This window comes from Syngnathus scovelli, chromosome 22 (assembly GCF_024217435.2).
Source record: "Syngnathus scovelli strain Florida chromosome 22, RoL_Ssco_1.2, whole genome shotgun sequence".
In the NCBI taxonomy this organism is placed as follows: Eukaryota; Metazoa; Chordata; class Actinopteri; order Syngnathiformes; family Syngnathidae; genus Syngnathus; species Syngnathus scovelli.
In genome coordinates, this window is record NC_090868.1 from 5,106,261 (window position 1) to 5,125,284 (window position 19,024).

The following is a 19,024-nucleotide window of genomic DNA, read 5'->3' on the forward strand; positions in this document are numbered from 1 at the left end:
GAAGCTGGAGGTAAAAATTCACAGCAGGTATTTGGTCCAGTAACATTTCTGGGCTTTTTGGGGGACGCCTCTCTCAATTCAACTTGTTAATTTTAATTTAATTTAGTTTAATTTAAATAAATAAATCCACGAATTTACATTGGAGCTATAGCTAACAATGTTAGCTTACCTGGGACGTCCACCTCCTGGGCAAAGTCTAGTTGGAAAAACGTGAATTAAACACGGCTTTTGTTGTTTTGTTTGTTTTGTTTTGTTAACGATTTAATGCTTCATGCTTCGCTGATGACGTCGACTACGCCTTATCGTTAAGTGACGTCATCCCAAGGTGCCTTCCTATTGGCTCTAGATTATTTTTAAGTGACGTCATGGATGCGATCTCAATCTTGTTAATATTTATTTTCTGTAGACCTAATATTTTGGCTATACTTGATATTTTATTACGTACACCTTTAAAACATCTCCCCCACATCCCAAGCTGTACCTAATATTCTAGCAATTTTTAACCCTTAAACACATGTTTTTAAACCTGTTGGATTTTGAGACAATTTAGGGAGCGCGCTATCTGCGCCTCACGGCAAAAGCCATTGCCAATCACCTGTTATCCAATTTACTCACTGCGTGCTCGTTTGATTTCTTCAGATTTAGGAAAATGCTAAGACACTGAAGCAGAAATTAGACTTACACAGGTTGGTTGAGTTCAATCACAATTCTTGTTCAGACAGCTCTGTTTTCAGGAACGTACAATACAGCGCTGGGCCTTTCAAGAGCAGAAAGTCTCCATTCAGAAAAAGCAATGTTCAAGGTTCTTTGATCAGCTTATATTAAGTTGCACATTGTGGGCCGAGATTGATGGGTGATGAGTCTTTGGGCTCATGGGCGATTCGGTGTGTGTGTGGGGACTGTTGTCTTCCATCCCGTCTTTCGGCCTTGGCGATCATCTTTGGCCGAGTTCTTGGCTGGCTCCCTCTGGCACCTTCTGGTTTTATCTCCACGTGACCTTCCTGTGAACATTCTTCTCCAATCTTGGACATACAATGTCGTACCTCATTCTTTCAATTTTGTCATTTTGTACGAAATTATGTTAGCTTTTGGCTGTGACATCACTAATCTATTGCTGTTCCCTGACTATGTAAAGTTTGTTCTTTTGATACGTCATGTCTTTGCTTCCGTCATTATATTCTTAGTTTCATCATGCTTCCAACCTTATCTTTTCTTTGTTAGGCAAAATATTTCCCTCTGTCCAGAGCGTTCAGTAGTAATCAAAAAGTGGCGTCTAGCATTAGTCAAAACATAAGATACAATCAAGTACTGAACGGTCAAGACGACTCTGGCCGTGTCCATGATTTAGAGAAAAAAAAAGGCATGCATTACACAGTTCCTTAAGGGTCATTAAGCTATTTAGGCAATATCAAAAGACATTTGTTATTTCAAATTGCTCAGAAATATATATCAAATCATAAAGTTATAAAAACCTTTCTCATTACTACTTATCAAAAATGTCTAGTTATGTCTTCTTTATTGATTTGGTGTGTAAGTATAATTATATGCTTAAAGTGTTTATTTTATTGATTTAATATGTGAATATACTTTTCTGCTTATGTACTTTATTCAATGAGGTTTGAGCATATCTGTTTTTGTAGCTAGGCAGGACTTTTTGTATTTCGACCCCATTCCTTCAAACCTCTTGGCTGTACCTATTGGGAATTATCCTGCATTAAAAAAACAACAACAATAAGATCCTTGGTTTCTTAATAAAGTTTATTCTATATTACAAATAGTATTTTGTTCTGGACTGCAAAATAGGAATGCATTATATTTACATACACAGGTATACAATTAATTATAACAAAGTTAGAGAAGCTCACCTTCTATCCCCCCAGGCTGTTTTGATCTCTTGATAAGATACTCTTTATCTTTCAAATATGGTCTAGTAAAATTCTGCTTTTGTATGTGTGTAAAACACCTGCTATAATACTGAGCTAGGAGGACATCTGTACTGTAATTCCTACAAAACATTTCAAGGTGGAAACTTTATCTGTACTGTCACTCGGTGGTGCGTATGTACACATGGCTGGTAGGGCTTCTACACACAGTGTTTATTTAGCTTAGCTACATGAAGGACACGGCTAATTTAGAAGTCTACCCATTTACTGCAATCTTCTCTATCTCCATGTCTTGATATGTTTGACAGCCAGCGTGACCAGCGTACACCCCGCGAGCGGCTTCGGGCTGCAGAATGTGAACGACAGCCGACGAGACCAGTCCGTCGACAACTAAATTTTTATCCAAATCGGTCAACATGCAAGGGTTTAGTGCACAATGGAGTCTTGAGATACAAGTTTTTTAAGATACAAGCCTTCGTTTGGGTGATATTAACGAATTAATGGAATTTTCATTCATTTCAATGAGGAAAGATGATTTGAGATTGGAACATTGTCTCGGAATAAATTCAACTTGTATCTCAAGGCACCACTGTGTACTAATTATCAGATTCTGCAGCGTCAACTGAATAAAGGTTCCACCTTAAACTTCAATACGGCTATCTGCTTTACCTTCTCTCCAGTCTTCCAAGCAAAACAAAGTTAAACAAACACATCCACATCATCATCGCAAGGCTTAGAGTTCTTATTTTTCTTTTTTTTTTTTCTCCTTAAATAAGTTTTTTCTTAAATGGTTTTACATGCGCTTAAAAAGCCAATAAAGGTGGACCGAGGGCGGCCTCCGCACATTCACATCACCACATGGGGCACGTTGTCAAGGCAAAAGAAAGGGCAGAGCTTCACAGGATACAAGAGGTGGCCTCGCTCTCTCGCTCATCCGACAAGTCTTCAGTTCACTGTCGCACCATTGTTCAGTTTTTTTTTTTTTTTCCGAGGCGCGAAGACGACACCAGCGCCTCCGCGGCTACACTACGGCCGGCGTCCACATTGAAGGCTTGTGCAAAACAGGAAAGAAAGGTGTGGAAAAGCCAGGAGCCACGGAGCATCTCCACAAACTGAGGTCAGAAAAGTAGCACACAGGTTCCAGTCACAAGGTTTTTTTTTTTTTTTTTTTTTTTGTGGTTGTCCTTTTTCTTTTTCGTTGTATTTTTTTGTTGTTGTTGTCTGTGTTCCTCTGTGGCACTTGACAAATACATCTTTTTGTGTTGAAAATGTCAAGCTCCTTTGGTTTTTAGGCTGACCAACTTTGTATGTCCGCACATCCCAGGACATTGTTGATTCGTGTGTGTAAATGTGTGTATGTGTGCTCTCAAACCACCCACACACACACACTTTATCTTTGTGTGCTTCTTACAGAGGAGCCCATCGGGCCGCATCGGGCTTGGTAGAGGAGAAAGTTGTTTATTTTTTTTAGCCAGATGGAAGCGTGGAAGCTAATGCTAGTAAACGTGTGCTAATGTCGGGGTCATGGGGACGCGGGGAGGGGGCTCTGCAGCATTGTCAGTACCCTCCTGAGCCCTTAACCTCAGTCTTGAATGCAAATCCAGCTACAAGGGAGAGAAAAAGGAACAAAATATTTGCATTGATCCCAGTCGCCTGTCCAAGATCCGTAGAACCGCCGTCAATTTGTCGCACTCCTCCCGATTTGAAAGCATTACTGTTTGTACATTCTTAAAGGCAACGTAAAAATGTAAAACATTTTTTCGGTGTCTGTATGCAGCAGCGGATGAGGGACCCAAAATAATTCAATCGAGGAAGCAGGAATGAAAACATAAGAGGAACAGGTTTTCGCTCAGGCACGGCTCGGTGTCGGACAAGAGTGCGGACGGTGGGCGGAAGGGTTGGGAGGGCGGAGGGGGGGATGTCTCTTCTCTTCTTCCCAGTGGCACCCTGGGAAGTGCGGTCCTCAGCTCTCCAACGTCATGAAGGCCACCACCTGTTCCAGTTTGAAGGCCAACCGCTGCTTCCTGGCTGCGTCGTCCTGCTCCAGTGCACAGACAATCTGACACACAAACACACACAAAGCGAGGGAAGTTATTGTGCCCAAGAATCAGGAACAATCTCTTTCTCTAGTGTATGCTTTGTTTAGAATAAATAAATAAAGGGGACATACAGAATAAAACAGTTTGTGAATCACAATAACTTCATAGCGGCTTCTTCAAGTGTGCGAGACATCTCAAATGAAGAAGAGTTTCACAACTACAATGACTCAGAATGTCACCGCCACCTAGATGCTGGTTGTTAGCCTGTTTAGCATTGTCTGTTAGCATTAAGCTAGCATACATGAAATAATTTTATGTCATTCTCATTATTTTATGTTGAGTTTGACAGCAAACTTCAGATGTCATGAGTTGAGTTTATAGCCACCATACAGTGCTTTTAATTCAAGGTTCACTGTACATGTTAGCATTAAGCTAACGGACATTACATGAAGTTATATGGTTTGTTTGTACAATTGTATTTTTCAATAAATAAAGTACAATGTTTTATTCAGTTAGTAATATTTTTTTCATGTATATGTACATCACATGGGTCTGTAACGTATCCCCATGATTAAAGTTTTCACTGCACTAATAATATTAATAATATTTGTGGTGCACACATACCTCCTCAGTGTATTTGCCCACATAGGAGTAGATCTCACTCAGAGAGCTCATGCTGTTGAACTCGCTCATGTGCATGCGTGATTGTTCCGCCAAGTAGGCGTTCATGTCCTGGTCGCTGATGGCCGGCATCTTGCTGATGTCTGAGTAATACCTGTAAACACACACACGCACACACACACATAATATCGAGAGGTTTCAACCTTGAACACTACAGCACGCGTTCACACTTGGTTGGAGTCAGCAGCAGCAGCAGCAGCAGCAGCTGTGTTGCATCCATCAGCAATGTTAATTAAAGCTGCTTATTTGCATATTTAAATCCCGCAGCTCTATCCAACTGGAGGACAAGTGCGCTGTTTTTTGTTTTTTGGCTGGGTGGTGTAGCGCACATGTGTGCAGCAGAGGGAGTGGTATAATGGTATATATATATATATATATATGCACTAATATACATATATACGTTTTTATGATATGTTTAGCAAGGTGCCATGGAAATACAATATATCATGACATCATGTGTAGTATGACAAAGATTCAAATGTTCCTTTCTTTGTGTTGACAGAACAATACAAGCCAATGACACACATCCTGTTTAACATCCTCAACAACTAATATATTGCCACAATAAATGCTCCATTGGACAACCGACCTGCGTGTCCTTTTTTTTTATACGAAACCATTTTACGACAACGATCCACTTTTAAATCAAACAAAGGGCTGTAAAATGTCCGATTCGGAAAAGTGCTGACCCGTACGCCGCCGCACTTGTAAACAAATGACTTTAATGGCCGACGCCGCGAATGTCTGGTGGAGGCCATCAAACCAGGCTATCAAATTCATGGAAAGTGTCATCATCTCTGCAACTCGCTCCACTTGGCGTCCTTAAATTAATGACACAAACATCCTAAAGCTACTTTCAACCTATACAGCGAGTTGCGGTCCTTATTCCTACTTCTAAAACTTCTAACCTACTCAACTAGCAGCTCTCGGGCGTAAACTCTGATGAATCAGCATCCTCACACCTGCACGCACGTATCAGTAAATCAGTTTCCTGGCAGGTTGCAGGAACACAACACACATGACTAATGAGGGCACCGCTGAGCCTTAAGCCGGCGCACATACGCTGCCGCCTGCTTCCAAAAGCTGCCGGCGCATGAATAACGTGCAGCGCGGCACCATCTTTTATTCACGAGCCTTTTCCCAGCATCCTCAGACGAGTAAATGTAATATAAGGCTCATTTGGACAAATGACTGCATGTATATTCTCACACACACACTCAAAAATGCTGCAAGGTGCTCGCATCCATTCCAACTAATCATTCCAAATGCGTTTCACGGTTCGTAGATGACGATTTCTCATCATGTTGGACTGACGGAATCAAAGCCCGGCAGCGTCGGGCTTGACCTCACCTCTCCACCCAGCTTTTGTAGCTGGGGATGTCCTTGGCATAGAGCAGCTTGTTGGACGGCGAGTCCTTCCCAAGGCGGTGCTCCGAGGTGGAGCAGGAGTCCATGAAGGTCTGCGCCACCACAGACAGGCAAGCGTCGGTGATGCTGCTCTTGTGGATGTCGAACACGAACTGAGGATTCTTGATCACGTTCACCCAGAAACGCAGAGGTAGGCTGCCAGGGCAAAGAATAGAAATAAAATAACGCACTGAATGAAGGAGGTATCGTTCAGTCTACAGCGAGTACCGTATTTTTTGGACTATAAGGCGCATTTAAAAAAAATATACGTATAATTTTCTCAAAAATCAACAGTGCACTTTGTCGAATTGAATTTGAGTAAAGTTTGATTCTATGTGCCATAATGTGCCTGATAACTGTCCGTTGAAATATCTTTACGTGAAACCGGTCGATGACATCATCAATTAATCGACTTTGTCAACAATGTCTTATGACTCATTGTTTCAATACAAAATGTCTTACGATAAAGATCTAAATGGGTTTTGTTTACAGTAAGACAACATAGTATAACAATAAGTAGGATTTGTAGTTTTTAATTAAATGTTAGTGAGAAAACGATATATAGGATGCAGTGGTAGTTTTTGGCATTTGCGATAAGTGCGGCCACACGAGGCAGCATTATACCATAACAAACGAATTACGGTAATAGTAATTAAGTGTGACATAATACAGTTGCCATGCTTCATTCTATATTCAGTAAAAGGCGTTGACCATGGGGGTCCTCACTGGAGACTGCATAATCACACAGTCCATATTGGCTTGTTTGTCTCCTATTTTGTGCCTGTCCGGAATAATAAAGACATACTGTAAAACGGCCGTTTACTCGCGAGGCTTGTTTCTCACAAAATGAATCACCGTTGGCTCATCTGGATGCGAACGCTGCTGGGCTCGAGCTGTATTAGAACTGCGAGCTACTTGGATCACTGCATTTTCACAATCGTCTGCACTTTTGGCCAAAGCGGCAAAAACTGAGACATAGAGGCTGTTTGAGGAAATGCAATCATGGGGAGTGGGACAGGGAGGGGTGATCAAAAAGCACCGCTCCATGGACGCCCACAAAGCTATTAAGATGGACAATCTAGCACAAGAGGATTTGGACCACAGGAAGTAAAAGTCTACATTATGACTTGAACATTAATCGAAGCAAAGAATCTAGAGGGATTAGGTGAGGAGGGGGATCAGAGGGATATTTAGGCTGCCGCTAAGCCGCCCCAGCTGCCCCGTTCTTTGAGTTCTTTCAAATGATTCTGCGTGTTCAAAAGAAACGCCGTAATAACACCCACGCATCATCAACAGTGTGGAGAATCACAGAATTGTCTGCAGTTATTTCCTGCTGGGTCAATTCTGGAGATGTTACATGGCATTCATCCGTGCGTTTTGTTTAAACCCCAACCGCCGGGATCTGTCGCGTAATATAAACGTCAGTCTTGTCAAATAAATACAATGTGACATTAGAGCTGTTATGTTGTTGCTTATTTTGGAGCCTTGGCTTAAAAGATTATGTAATATTTATGGTTGACAAAATATCTGTGTGACAAAATTGATGATGCAGTATGACATTGTGTTTTGTTGGTCACGTTAGTCTCCAAAACATTTCCAGGAGTTTATAGTACATAAATTGCATTGGCACTATTTCCGAATGTGTTATATAGTGTGTGCTTTGAGTGTCATTTTTATTATTTTGTTTGACATTAATTTAAACAAGCACTGATAATGGTGTTTCACTTTCTTAGTTGTTAGCATTGCTTCGCCATCTTGTGTCTTGCTTCATATGTCACGTGTTTAGCTAGCTACCCCTTGCCCTCTTTTATTAATACTTTTTAGATCTGAAGCTTATTCAACACGTTAGGTGTTCAACTAGTAAGCCAGTTGAAGCTAGTAGCTAATGCAGCGCAAGTTAGCTTCGCGCCTAATATTTGCTAGGTAGTTCCCAAGCTGCTGGGAAAGCAGGTATGAAGGGTCAATGTTCAACATTTTATTTTTTAAACCAGCTTGGAGTTAGTTGAAACAAAGTGGCAGCTCCTCCAACTTCATGTTTCACTACAAGCGCTACCACAACTGGTTGCTAGCGTCCAAATCGCTACCGTCGACCGATGACATGATGTTGAGTAAGACATTTAATGTCTGTGGAAATCTAAATAATGCCTCTAAAATGATGATTTTCCTTCCATGTCCACCTCTTTATTTGTCCCTTGATGCACATTCATGTGAATGAAGCATGCTGGGATCTTTGGCAAAGGGTCAGAAGGCTAATAAGATATTAGCGTGCGTTGAACTCCCACAGAGTCCACTTGCCTTTTTTCATTATTTCATCGCCCCTCCTTCACAGCTCACTTAACCCCTCGCCACCCTCGAGTTCATCAGCACATATTACGATTAATCGCGCATTTGTGACCGTGGAGATTTCCAGTGGGAGTTCTGGCCCCAAAAAATGTCTGCCAGTAGAGATTGTTGGCAGCGCGCCTCTAAGATGGCGGATGGTTATTAGGCCTGCGGTGAAGCTTGTGGCACACCGGCCAAAAATATCACTTTGGGATCAAACAACAACCGTTCTCAGCTCACCAGTTGCTCTTCCACGTGTGTCGCACATGCGGGTCGTGGATGTTGTGTTTATCGGCCTGCTCGTCCAGGAAGTCAAACATGTACTTGATGGCGAGCGGCAGGGCGCTTCCTCGGTGCGCTGTGCTGAAGATGGTCTCGAAAAGATCATCCACAAACTTCTGTAGCGTGCCCTGGAAAAGAAAGAATGAGAGTTTGGACTTGGCAAAAACATGGAAGGGATACAAGTTGTAATGTTGTGAATGACGTGTCAATGGACTTTTCCATAGCGTCTCGCTAACAGAAGCAGCATCACCTAAACCGCTCTGTGTTGCCGGATTAGCTCCCGCACACACTGCATCGTTGACTCTCATTTGATTTAATGTTGGCGACTTGACAGGAAGAAGAAAAAGCGGCGCAAAGACGATGCCGGAATCTAATCCTCTTGTAGAATGAGGAGGAATGAGCTGATGGGATGCAATGAAAAGGACAGAGGTTTCCTATTAGGAATGAGGTGCAGGCAAATAAAAATCCAATTTGGGCTAGAGTGTCTGAGCGAATCAGAGGAAGAAGACAATTCCGTTAGCCAGACAATCATAACTGTAATTCTAATGCGGCCCTCATTCCTGACAGCTTTCTTTTTTCCCCCCGCCATGTAGATAGAATCATATCTCACTGGTTCAAGCCCATGGGCCCTTTTTGCCAGACTATTATCTGACAAGGAGATGTGACGTATAGCGAGCGTGTAGTACCGAGGCAATGACATTTCACGTCCTCCATCTCGAGAGTGTACGTCGGCAGACATCACCGCCGGCTGCTCTTCTTCCCCCGGCGGCGGCAAAACACCAGCTCGCCATAACAGCGCAAACACTGAGTGCTGTTCATGTCGAAAATGAGTAGAGATGATATAAAACACGTCTTGTTCGATGTCTCTCGTGTGTCTTTTGTGTTTTCAACTTATAAAAATAGAGCTATCCCACACCAGTTCAAAGCAACTTAAATTAGTGTTGGAGTTCTGGAGATCGGTATTGATCTCGAGACTGAGCTCGACACCAGGGTCTTAGTTTCAGCTTCCTTTGTTACTGTGTCTCGGCTGGATTTTAGATCAAGACCGGTCGAGACCAAACCAGTACTATTCTGATCAGTGAGAGACGCTTCTTGGATATTAACTTGAAGTCTCAATAGTCTTGGTCTCTGTTGGTGTGGTCTTCACTACAACACTAGCTCAAATCCAAATCAATAATTTCTCCACCTTCCCCTTCCAAGACCTTGCTGTATTGTTTCTGCTGCTTTGTCCCACTCTAAATAACTCACAATGTCTTTTTTGTGTGCAGAAAAAGCTCAAACAACCTCATTTCTCGAGCCCTTCTGATAAGATGTCAACGCCCAATTCCAGAGAGGAGAAAAACAAACAAAACTACCAAACTATCTACTTTCTCTCTCATCTCGGCGCCTCAAGGGGGGGGGGGGGTGGAATACATTTGAATAATCCTCTCCAAAGAGATGATGCCTGCAAATGAATATGCAAACGAGGGAGAGACTTTTCCTGAGTCATGGGAATGCTGGATGGAGGTCAGGCTGAGTGTTAGCCTCACCTTGGTAGCCAGAAGTCTGGTCAGGTAGATCTCGGAGACCATCTTGCTGCCACGGTCACCTTCCTTCTGGTCACCGTGCTCGTGGTTCTTGACCAGGTGCCACACCTTGACGCCGCTCTCCAGGTCTGGCGTGATCATGGGCGTCCGGGAACGCAGGCTGTCGGGACTTCCAGTGTACTTGATCATGTTCTCTGCACGGGGTGGAGAATGAAATCAAAAGTAGGACCAAATAGTGTATTTCCAAGATCCTGAAAAGTGGTTAAATCTTTGTCTTTGGGGGGGTGACGAGACACTGGCTGACATAAAATCGAAGAGCTAAAATACGACGTGCCCACCCGGCGGATGGAGCGGGGCCATGACATTTCCAAAACGCACGGCTCACTGAATGTTGACACAGTGTGAGTGGAAATTGATCAGCAGCTTTTTGGCAGCAATCAATCGCTCCTTAGAGGCAAAGAGTGAGGAGATGCCTGCAGAAAGTCTGAGTATTCACTGGGTCAGGTTTTTAAAACTAATTCCGATTCCTGTGTCATTCTTAAGGTGTTTTATCTTTTCAGCAACACTCTCCATGGTAATTGGATGGCACTGGGGTTTGAAGAAAGAGAGTCGCCGTATTCTTGCTAGCTTCTGCTAATTGGATTGAGCGATGGCAAAAGGTGAGACTTCACAGGCTAATATTGCACCATGTCTGATGTGCTTGCTCGCTTTGATCAGCAGCTGACCGGAGAACAAATAAACACTGCATAATGCTTGCAACGATCCTCAGCAGTCACTCCAGGTAGAAACATCTGATCACAGAAGGTTATCCAAAGCCTACTGAATATAGATTAATATGACCCCCACCTGGGGAGAGTGCTAGATGACGATTCCGCATCCACCAATCGGGACAAGACTGTCAAAAGCATGTACTCACCATATTTGCTGGCAGACGTTCGAGACACAGTGGAGTTGTTCACTGAATTGTACGCCGTTACTTGTTTGGGAACCAAGGCCATCACGGCGTTGTCAGGCACCTGTCGCACATTCAACCGACAACATTAGAATCTGAACTTTACAGAACTCGAACTAATTTATAAAGAGTGAATTATTATCGGAAGATGTGATTATACCTGACACCCACGCCGATGACTGACGGTTTGGTGTGGGCCTGTGTGACGTCTCAATTTAATAATAATGGGCTCCTCTCAGGAATGAGTTGTGTGTAGGTGCGAAGAACGTGTGTGTGTGTGTGAATGGATTTGTCACTTCCCAGCTCATCCATACTGGTTTCAATTAACACAACTGGGCCACACGTACACACAGTGTGAGAGTATTGTGAATAATGGGAGTCGCCACGATGCAGGGTTAATTGAAGTGATCTCTATCACTGTTTGCTTGGATGGGACAGGGAATAAGTACCCGGGGCCTTTTTTGTGCATGCACGATTATTAAGATGCTATCATTATTTCACTCAATCTACAATGTTGATATCAAGTGAAGGCAGGGGGGGTGGGTGAGGGGGGACGTCTTTTGTATTCCCGCGTCTTTGCAACCCTTAGACATGCTCCTATTATGGGTATGCTGAATGGAACCACAATGAGGGTTACCTGATAGTGGGCCAGCATGTTGAGTCTCTTCCAGTCTCCTTCGATCTTGGTGGTGACGTCCTCGTCCTGAAGAATCACACGCTGGCCTCGGCCTTGACGCCATTCTGTGAAAGGAGTCGCGCAATCAACAGGTGCGTAAGATAAACCCATCATCCCCCAGTCCAATCATGGCAAGGGAAAGAAACAAAACAGCGATCACATGAGGATTGAGCGGAATCACCGGAATGTCCTGTTATTATTATTCCATCGTGAAGCTACACAGAAAATCTTCCTATCAAGATGGAAATGAGCACCCGTCAACAAGTCCCAGTGAACCAAACGAGGAATAGATCAAACAATAAACTCGTAAATGGGATTATGCCAATTCACGTATGGACTCAGTAGTGTAAATGTGTGTGTAGTTCTATTACGGACTCGCGCACAATCAGAAAGACTTATGGGAAAGTGTCTTATTTTGTAGTTTACACACATTCCCTATAGCCAACAAGACATGTGAGGACACACACACAACAAAGCAGATTCTTTGTTCTTGGCCCTGCTGGATACTGCAACAGAGTGAGAATAAAATAAACCACAAGGCCTTTGGATAACTACACTCAGGACAAATCTGTCTCAGGAGACACTCCTCCTCGAGCCTATTATCCTTATCAGGCCTTGCAATTAGATTGTGCATACTGCAATATGTCGATTATGCGAGTCAACCATGGTTGGGTCTCATACACCAGCCGATGGACATTTATGGATCTAAAAATGTAAAGCCGTAGAATACATCTTCCCAGACAAGCTTCTCCCAGAGCTCCATCAATAACAGGCGACCCAAAGGGAAAAACAATTTGATCCTGGAGTGTCCCGGAAAAAGAAGACACTAAAGCAATCGTCGCACTTAAGCGTAGTCCTTATTCCCAACGGGATGAGCTGGGCTCTTACGAGATTCGGGTCGGTTATAAATATACTCGTAGGAAAATGCTACCTGTTGACAGTGAACGTTACGAAAATCATAAAAGACGGTGTGGATCGAAGGAGAGTTAAGAATTAGAAACTGAAAAGGAATCTATTAGGTCCAAGAGTCAAAGGAGATGGTCATACCGAGGTCCATGTCGGAGGCTTTGAGGCGATGCGAGTGCGGCACGTTCTTGTAAATGGCATCCAGGATCTTCTCCTTCACCTGGCTGATGGTGTCACAGTTGAGTGCCTTCACTTGAATCTCCGGGCTCTTCTCATTCTCCGGGTGAATGCAATTCACCACCTGAGGACCCAAAGACAACCAGAATGTGTTTGATAATACTTTAAGGCCTTAGTGATGCTTTCCTCTTTCTCACCAGCGTTTTGTAGTCGATCTGTTGTCTGATGAGCTTGTCCTCGCTTAGAGAGTAGCGCGCCTCTCCTGTGATGGAGTCAATAGGACCTTTCTCCATCTGTTGCTTGATGGCGCAGAAGAGAGAGAAGAGCGGCTCACCCGCACACTCCTGTAGGAAGGTTTAGAGACGGAAAAGTCATTTCACCACCGGAGACAAACGTTAAAAGTTTGTTACCTTGAGAAACTTGTAAAGGAGAAAGGTGAACCAGTTGGTCAGCATTTTCTCCGCCACAGACTCGGTCCTGCGAAGAGACCCGACACATAATAAACACGACGTTATCCCCTTATCAGTATTCTGTGTCAACATCGTTATGATGCCTGTTGGGTACACAAACATAATTGCGGTGACACAAAATGTAAAAAAAAAAAAAAACCTGTGTCTGGGATTTGAACGCGATGCAAAGCAATTAAAAGACTTGATTTGATCCCGCTAGATTGATGGTGCTCCCTGTAGGAACACTGGTCTCATTATCAAATTCTTTTTTTTTTTTTTTTCACTGGACTGACATTCTATCTGTGCACAATAGAAAGCAAATGAATACGTGTCTCCTTCAGCGCCTGGCATCCGTGTGAATGCATAAAAACATCAGCGTCGCTAGTGAGGGCACAAACGAGGATCTGATATCCTTTTTTTTCTGGCCGGCAGCGGGGTGGACAGACATTTAGAGGCATCAATATTTTAGGATTAGCTATTGTCGGAGACTTGGGGGCAGCCACCTGCAGCCCGCCCGCCCTCTCGCCGCCCAGATAGCCACTTGAAGGGGGCCTCACGCCGAGCCCCGCCGTGCCAGTGGGTCTGTCTGGCATAACACCTGGGGTGGATTATCTTTCTCGCCGCTATGCCCCACCCCCCCATCAAATCTCATCCTGCGTCAAGGTCACCAAGCAACGTTTGATTCTTTCTTCACAGAAAATCGGACAAGGATCAAATGAAAGCACTGAACAAACAGTTATCAATTCTGGTGCTTTGCTTAAACTCTTCGAGACAGTTAGAACTAAATTGATTGGGTTTAAGTCTTGAGACTACCTGGTTATGCTAGTGAAGTGTTTTGTTTCAACCTCACCTTTGTACCAGTTCAAGCTAATCTTATACTTTGGGTTGCTGTAAAACTTTTGACCAAGATCATTGTTTATCCTTTGGGTATTTTGACAAAAACGTGTCATCCATATTATGGCAACCATTTTAGGAGGGAAAGGGACGACGTCGCTTTTACACTTGGCTGGTAGTAAAAATACAGCTAGGCTGACAACATACTGTAAATACTACTCAAAAGTAAACTACCGTGTGTGTGTGTGTGTGTACAAGCAGTGTGTCTGCACGGCAGGATGAAGAGTAGGAGGAGGAAGAGGAGATTGCGGCAGAGACTGCGACAGATGGTTGTGGAAGGCTCTCGTTAGTTAGCTTGCCTGGTGCTTGTACTTCAGCGCAGGTTGAGATGGGACAGATGGAATGATGTGTGTGTGGTGTGTGTGTGAGTGTGTGTGTGGTAGGCACACATGCAGCACTTCTTGGCCGAAGAATCAGTGGGTAGCCGTGCTCAGAAGCTGTGCCAGAGATACGCTGTTAGCATTGATTTAGCAATCAAGGAAGCAGGGAGAGGAGGGAGGCAGAAATAAAGATGGTGACAGAAGTCATGCAAACTGCGTGAGGGAATAAATTCCGAAGAAGAATTTGTCGAGTCTTATTTTATCTGACGTTGATGGATCGAATTCGTCCTACCTGCGAAGCAAGAGCTTGGGATGGTTCTTGCTCTCCAGGTTGCGATCGATGAGGTCGGACAGAAGGTGCTTTAGGACGTCGGTGGCGTATTCAAGCTTGCTTTGTAAAACTGTCATGATGAGCGAGGCCACGTTGCCGCGGTCTCGCATGGAGAAGCCACGCTGCGCCTCCAAAGTGCGGATGAAGCACAGTAGGTAGACTTTGTTGTTGATCAGCTGGCCAAACAGCTTCAGGCCCTTCTCCACCTGCTCCTGTCGGTAGCCTGGAACCTGTACCGTTAAAAAAAAAAATCACAATTACAGTATTTATGAGAATAGAGTCCAAGTATAAGAAGTACGACCAAATTCTCAAACGAGATTGTGACTCGTCTCGTCAGCGTACCAAAAACGGCGAGCCTCTCGAGAGCCCGCTTAGAAGCTTTGATGCCGTCGCTGTTTCAAAGCCGAGCCCGCCGCAACTCCGAGACGATTATACCAACCGCCGCGTTTGGAGCTTCCGACCTCCATGTTTGTTTCCTAACGAGTATCTACGGAGTTTGGGCTTTTAACGTTCCATTTTTTTGCAGTCCCTGCAGTTGTCATCTTGCCTTGTGTTTTCATCAGCGCGCAAGCCGGAATATTACTGTATCCTTTCCATCACTTGGACTATTTCTGTCACCCCTGACGACACATCAATAACAATTTGGCACGCGTCAAACACCTAAGAGCAGCCTTCTGCTTCCTTCATTAGGCTGCCGTCGCATATCGTCTCTTCGCGCAGTCTGACATTTATACCAATTAAAGCCTAATTAATATTGCTTATTACTGGCAAATTCTCATCAAGGGACAAAGTAGCCAACCTTGAGGCCAATGGAATGGGGGTCAATCATCACCTTAATGGAACAAGATGACTCGCTCAATTATGGCTGTCAATCAATGTCACCGTCGGGGATAAATTAGGAGATATTTTATTTTTACTTCTTACCTGACTGACTGACTTTTAATTTGATTTTTAACAAGGCATCCCACATGGTTAGGATGCAGAATCACGAAGGACCAGGAAGGCATACCTCAAGGTCTCGGAGTACAGGATGCTCCTCAATCCCCGGGAACAGGACTCTCATGGTGTACGTCCTGTAGTCCAGGAAAGGGATTCCCGCGCCATCCAAGTCGCTCGTCAATTCGTGGATGTCAGTCTGTAGCTCTGCGAAAGCTAACAGAGAAATAAAGTTGTTGAAAACACATCCTTGAAAAAGACCCCCGTGTATGAGTTTCGTACCCTCCTTGCATTCCAGTGCCACCCGTGACTCCAGGTTGTCCATCTGCATCTGCAGCCGCTTGAGGGTCAGGTCACTTTCACGAGACTTGCGCTTGTAGGCGATGAGCACCATGACGATGGCGAGGAGCAGCAAAGCCCCGGCCGCCGCGATGCCGATGATGGCCGTGCTGCTTAGCGGGCTGTCCGACGTGATGTGGACCACGCCTGGCGAGAACTCAATTCCGCCTACGCGAGCCTGAGGACAGATCACGGGCAGCTTTAGCTTTTCTGTGTCTAGACTCCAGACAAAAAAACTACTTCATATGATTTTGTTCCAAGACAGACATATTGATTCAAATTGAATGTGTGCAAACTTGAGCTTCTCTTATTGTTTCAAAGCAATCATGCCCAGGTGGAAACAGCAGGAAACATTTGGAGCAAAGTGGCCATAAATGGAGTCCTTATTGAGTTTCCTGCGGTCCAAATCGGCACAGACGGCCTATTTGTTTGTCTTGTGGGCGGCAATGAGAACCACACGGACAATCAGTCTGTCTGGGACTGCGTGCGGATAAACAGAAGGCAACATTTGTCTGTCCCAACACGGATTTGCCCTGCTGTCACTCACCAGAACTTTATGGCGTCCCGTCAGGTTGGGCGACTCGCAAAGCAGCTGGCTGTCGGATACGGTTAACATGCACGGTTTTTCTCCGATGAGAACCGTGTAGTTCATCTTTCCGTTTCCACTGCTGGTGGGAGGCAGGAAGTTCCGTCCCTGGAGGAAAGCAAAAAAACCTCTCAAGGTCCTTAAAGAGAATGTGGAGTGTGAATGAACAGTACCTTGAGGATGATGGGCGAACCGGGTTTAAGCTCCAGAACCCCGGACGGGCTGAGAGGCTCAAATTCGGGATTGGGGTAGTAGATAAAGTTGGTGTTGTTGAGCGCCATGACGGCCTGCACGTCGTCCAGTTTGAATCCGAACTCATCGGGCCTCTCCGGTGCCTCCTGTTGTTGGGCCAGACTGATGGGAAGCTCCGGGGCCTGGCACTGCATTGATGTCGGGCTCAGAACCTGGCACAACTGGAGACGACAAAATGACTTGACATGTCTCCCTTTTTGGCCCTTGACTTTTTCCTTTGCTATTTATAAAACTCATTTAAAAACAAGACTGCTTTGTCTGATATGTCTCTATGGAACTGTCAGTGCCAGAAAAGACCTCGCGCAAACATTGTTGAAACGCCAACAATAACCTTCAGCGTGAAGCCACGCCGACCAGCGCCTGTCGCTTTAATTGGGTCCTTGAACGTCACATTGGACATATCTGGAAAAGGTCTGCCAAACATCCCTGTCATGTGTCCTTGCTAAAAGTTGACTGGATTGTGTTGTGTGTGTGTTGGAGACTAACCCCACAAAGACATGGCTGTGTGAGTTTGATGTAGATGAAATTGAAAATGAAACCTTGGAAAATCTGTAAGGCCAAATCATTATGTCGTGTAGATACTATCATCCCTTTCTCAGTCTCTCATCTTCAGTCAAATCGAAAAAAGAACTTTGTATGGGGTGAATAAAAGCTACAAAGATTCCGATAAGGGACAATCTCTACGGATATCATTGCAGATGCGTGGAGACAAATTTCATCAGCCTCTATTAATTTCAATCCGCTCACTCTGCCCTACTTTTGACCCGTTTACGTCATCGTGGCGCCAGAGACGAGCGGTCCAAGTCGACTTACGTTGAGTGTCTCGTGATTGTTGTATTTGGCTCTGATTAGCGGTGTTTGGATGATGTCCAGGTTGGTTCCTGTCACTGTCACCGGAGTGTGGCCACTGAAAAAGAGAGAAAATAATGAGAATCCAAATGTCACAGTTGGGTTGTTACTTACAGTTGGCATCATTTACTGCCATTGACGCATATAGACGTCTAAGGTCTGGCAGGAACGTCTGTAATATTTGAGTTCCTTGTTACCTGTAGATGCTCCATTCGGGCTCTATCTTGGTGATGGTGGGGTCCTCCACATACTCGAAGCGCAGGTCCTTCTGGAGCTGGGCTTTGTCGATACTCACCGACACCGGCACGTTTCCGTAGCCGTTCAACGACGCGTGCGTACGGCACGTTAGCCATAATCCATCGCGTCTGTGGATAAAAACCATGTAATGAGGCTACATTACGCAATGGTTACTTAAATTATTGAACTGTCCTTGAACTGAATGTACGCTAGATTCCAGAAAAGTGATGAATGAGGCTAACTTACGATATTAGTTAGCCATGATTTTTCCAAGGTTTTCTTGAATGCATGAATGATTGCCTAGTGATGTTCTTTTCCGACCATATTTAGTGGTGAGGGCGGCTCTTAAGGGCAAACATCTTGATGCTGTCAATCACCACGGAGACACGCCCTCAAGCACGCGCTAGCCTTATCAGCTAAATGAGAGCATAACTTACCGAAGGAGCTTGGTGCTGTATTGAAGAAGACATGAAAGCCGTGATGGAAAACGGAAACTCATTAGGAGGATATTTATGGACATCATAAATCCGGGGCGGCTCGCTTTGCCAATGACTTGAATATAATCTGATTTCTTGAGGCTCTGGAATGTCTGTGCAGTTCTTTTATATGACGCAGTGTGTGCTTTTAATTGACTGGCTAAGTGCAAGGGGGGGTCAGGCATGACGGCGGACGACTAACTTGAGAAAGGTGCACGGCTGGTCTTTAAACATAATGGACACGTTGCTGCCGGCATCCAGATGGCTCCCTGTGATGCTGACCACCGTTCCCCCGGAGACGGGGCCTCTGTTAGGCTTGATGCTGTGGATCCTTGGGATCTGGACAGACAATATGCGGGCGGTTAAAAATAACATCAACACAAGAACTATGACCTGGCCGACAGTCTAGGACAGAGGTGTCAAACTCATTTTTTTCGCGGGCCGCATTGTAGTCATAGCTTGTTTTGGAGGGCCAATATGACTGTCAACCTAAATAAATGTATG

General features: G+C 44.5%; 1 protein-coding gene across 1 annotated transcript in view; it reads right to left on the minus strand.

Annotated features, from left to right (window-relative positions):
• Positions 1–1,740: 1,740 nt before the first annotated feature.
• The window catches only part of plxna4 (plexin A4), a 105,918-nt gene continuing 88,634 nt past the window's right edge, over positions 1,741–19,024 (minus strand). Inside the window, exons 15-32 of the mRNA XM_049761660.2 lie at positions 18,723–18,859; positions 18,005–18,172; positions 17,772–17,865; positions 16,880–17,119; positions 16,668–16,814; positions 16,064–16,298; positions 15,855–15,997; positions 14,807–15,075; positions 13,262–13,328; positions 13,049–13,195; positions 12,816–12,975; positions 11,730–11,833; positions 11,057–11,156; positions 10,144–10,334; positions 8,573–8,742; positions 5,954–6,166; positions 4,547–4,697; positions 1,741–3,942 (exon numbers count right to left, since the gene is read on the minus strand). Coding sequence (XP_049617617.1) covers positions 3,847–3,942; positions 4,547–4,697; positions 5,954–6,166; positions 8,573–8,742; positions 10,144–10,334; positions 11,057–11,156; positions 11,730–11,833; positions 12,816–12,975; positions 13,049–13,195; positions 13,262–13,328; positions 14,807–15,075; positions 15,855–15,997; positions 16,064–16,298; positions 16,668–16,814; positions 16,880–17,119; positions 17,772–17,865; positions 18,005–18,172; positions 18,723–18,859 — 2,832 coding nt within the window. The 3' untranslated portion in view covers positions 1,741–3,846. The remainder of the gene's footprint in view (positions 3,943–4,546; positions 4,698–5,953; positions 6,167–8,572; positions 8,743–10,143; positions 10,335–11,056; positions 11,157–11,729; positions 11,834–12,815; positions 12,976–13,048; positions 13,196–13,261; positions 13,329–14,806; positions 15,076–15,854; positions 15,998–16,063; positions 16,299–16,667; positions 16,815–16,879; positions 17,120–17,771; positions 17,866–18,004; positions 18,173–18,722; positions 18,860–19,024) is intronic.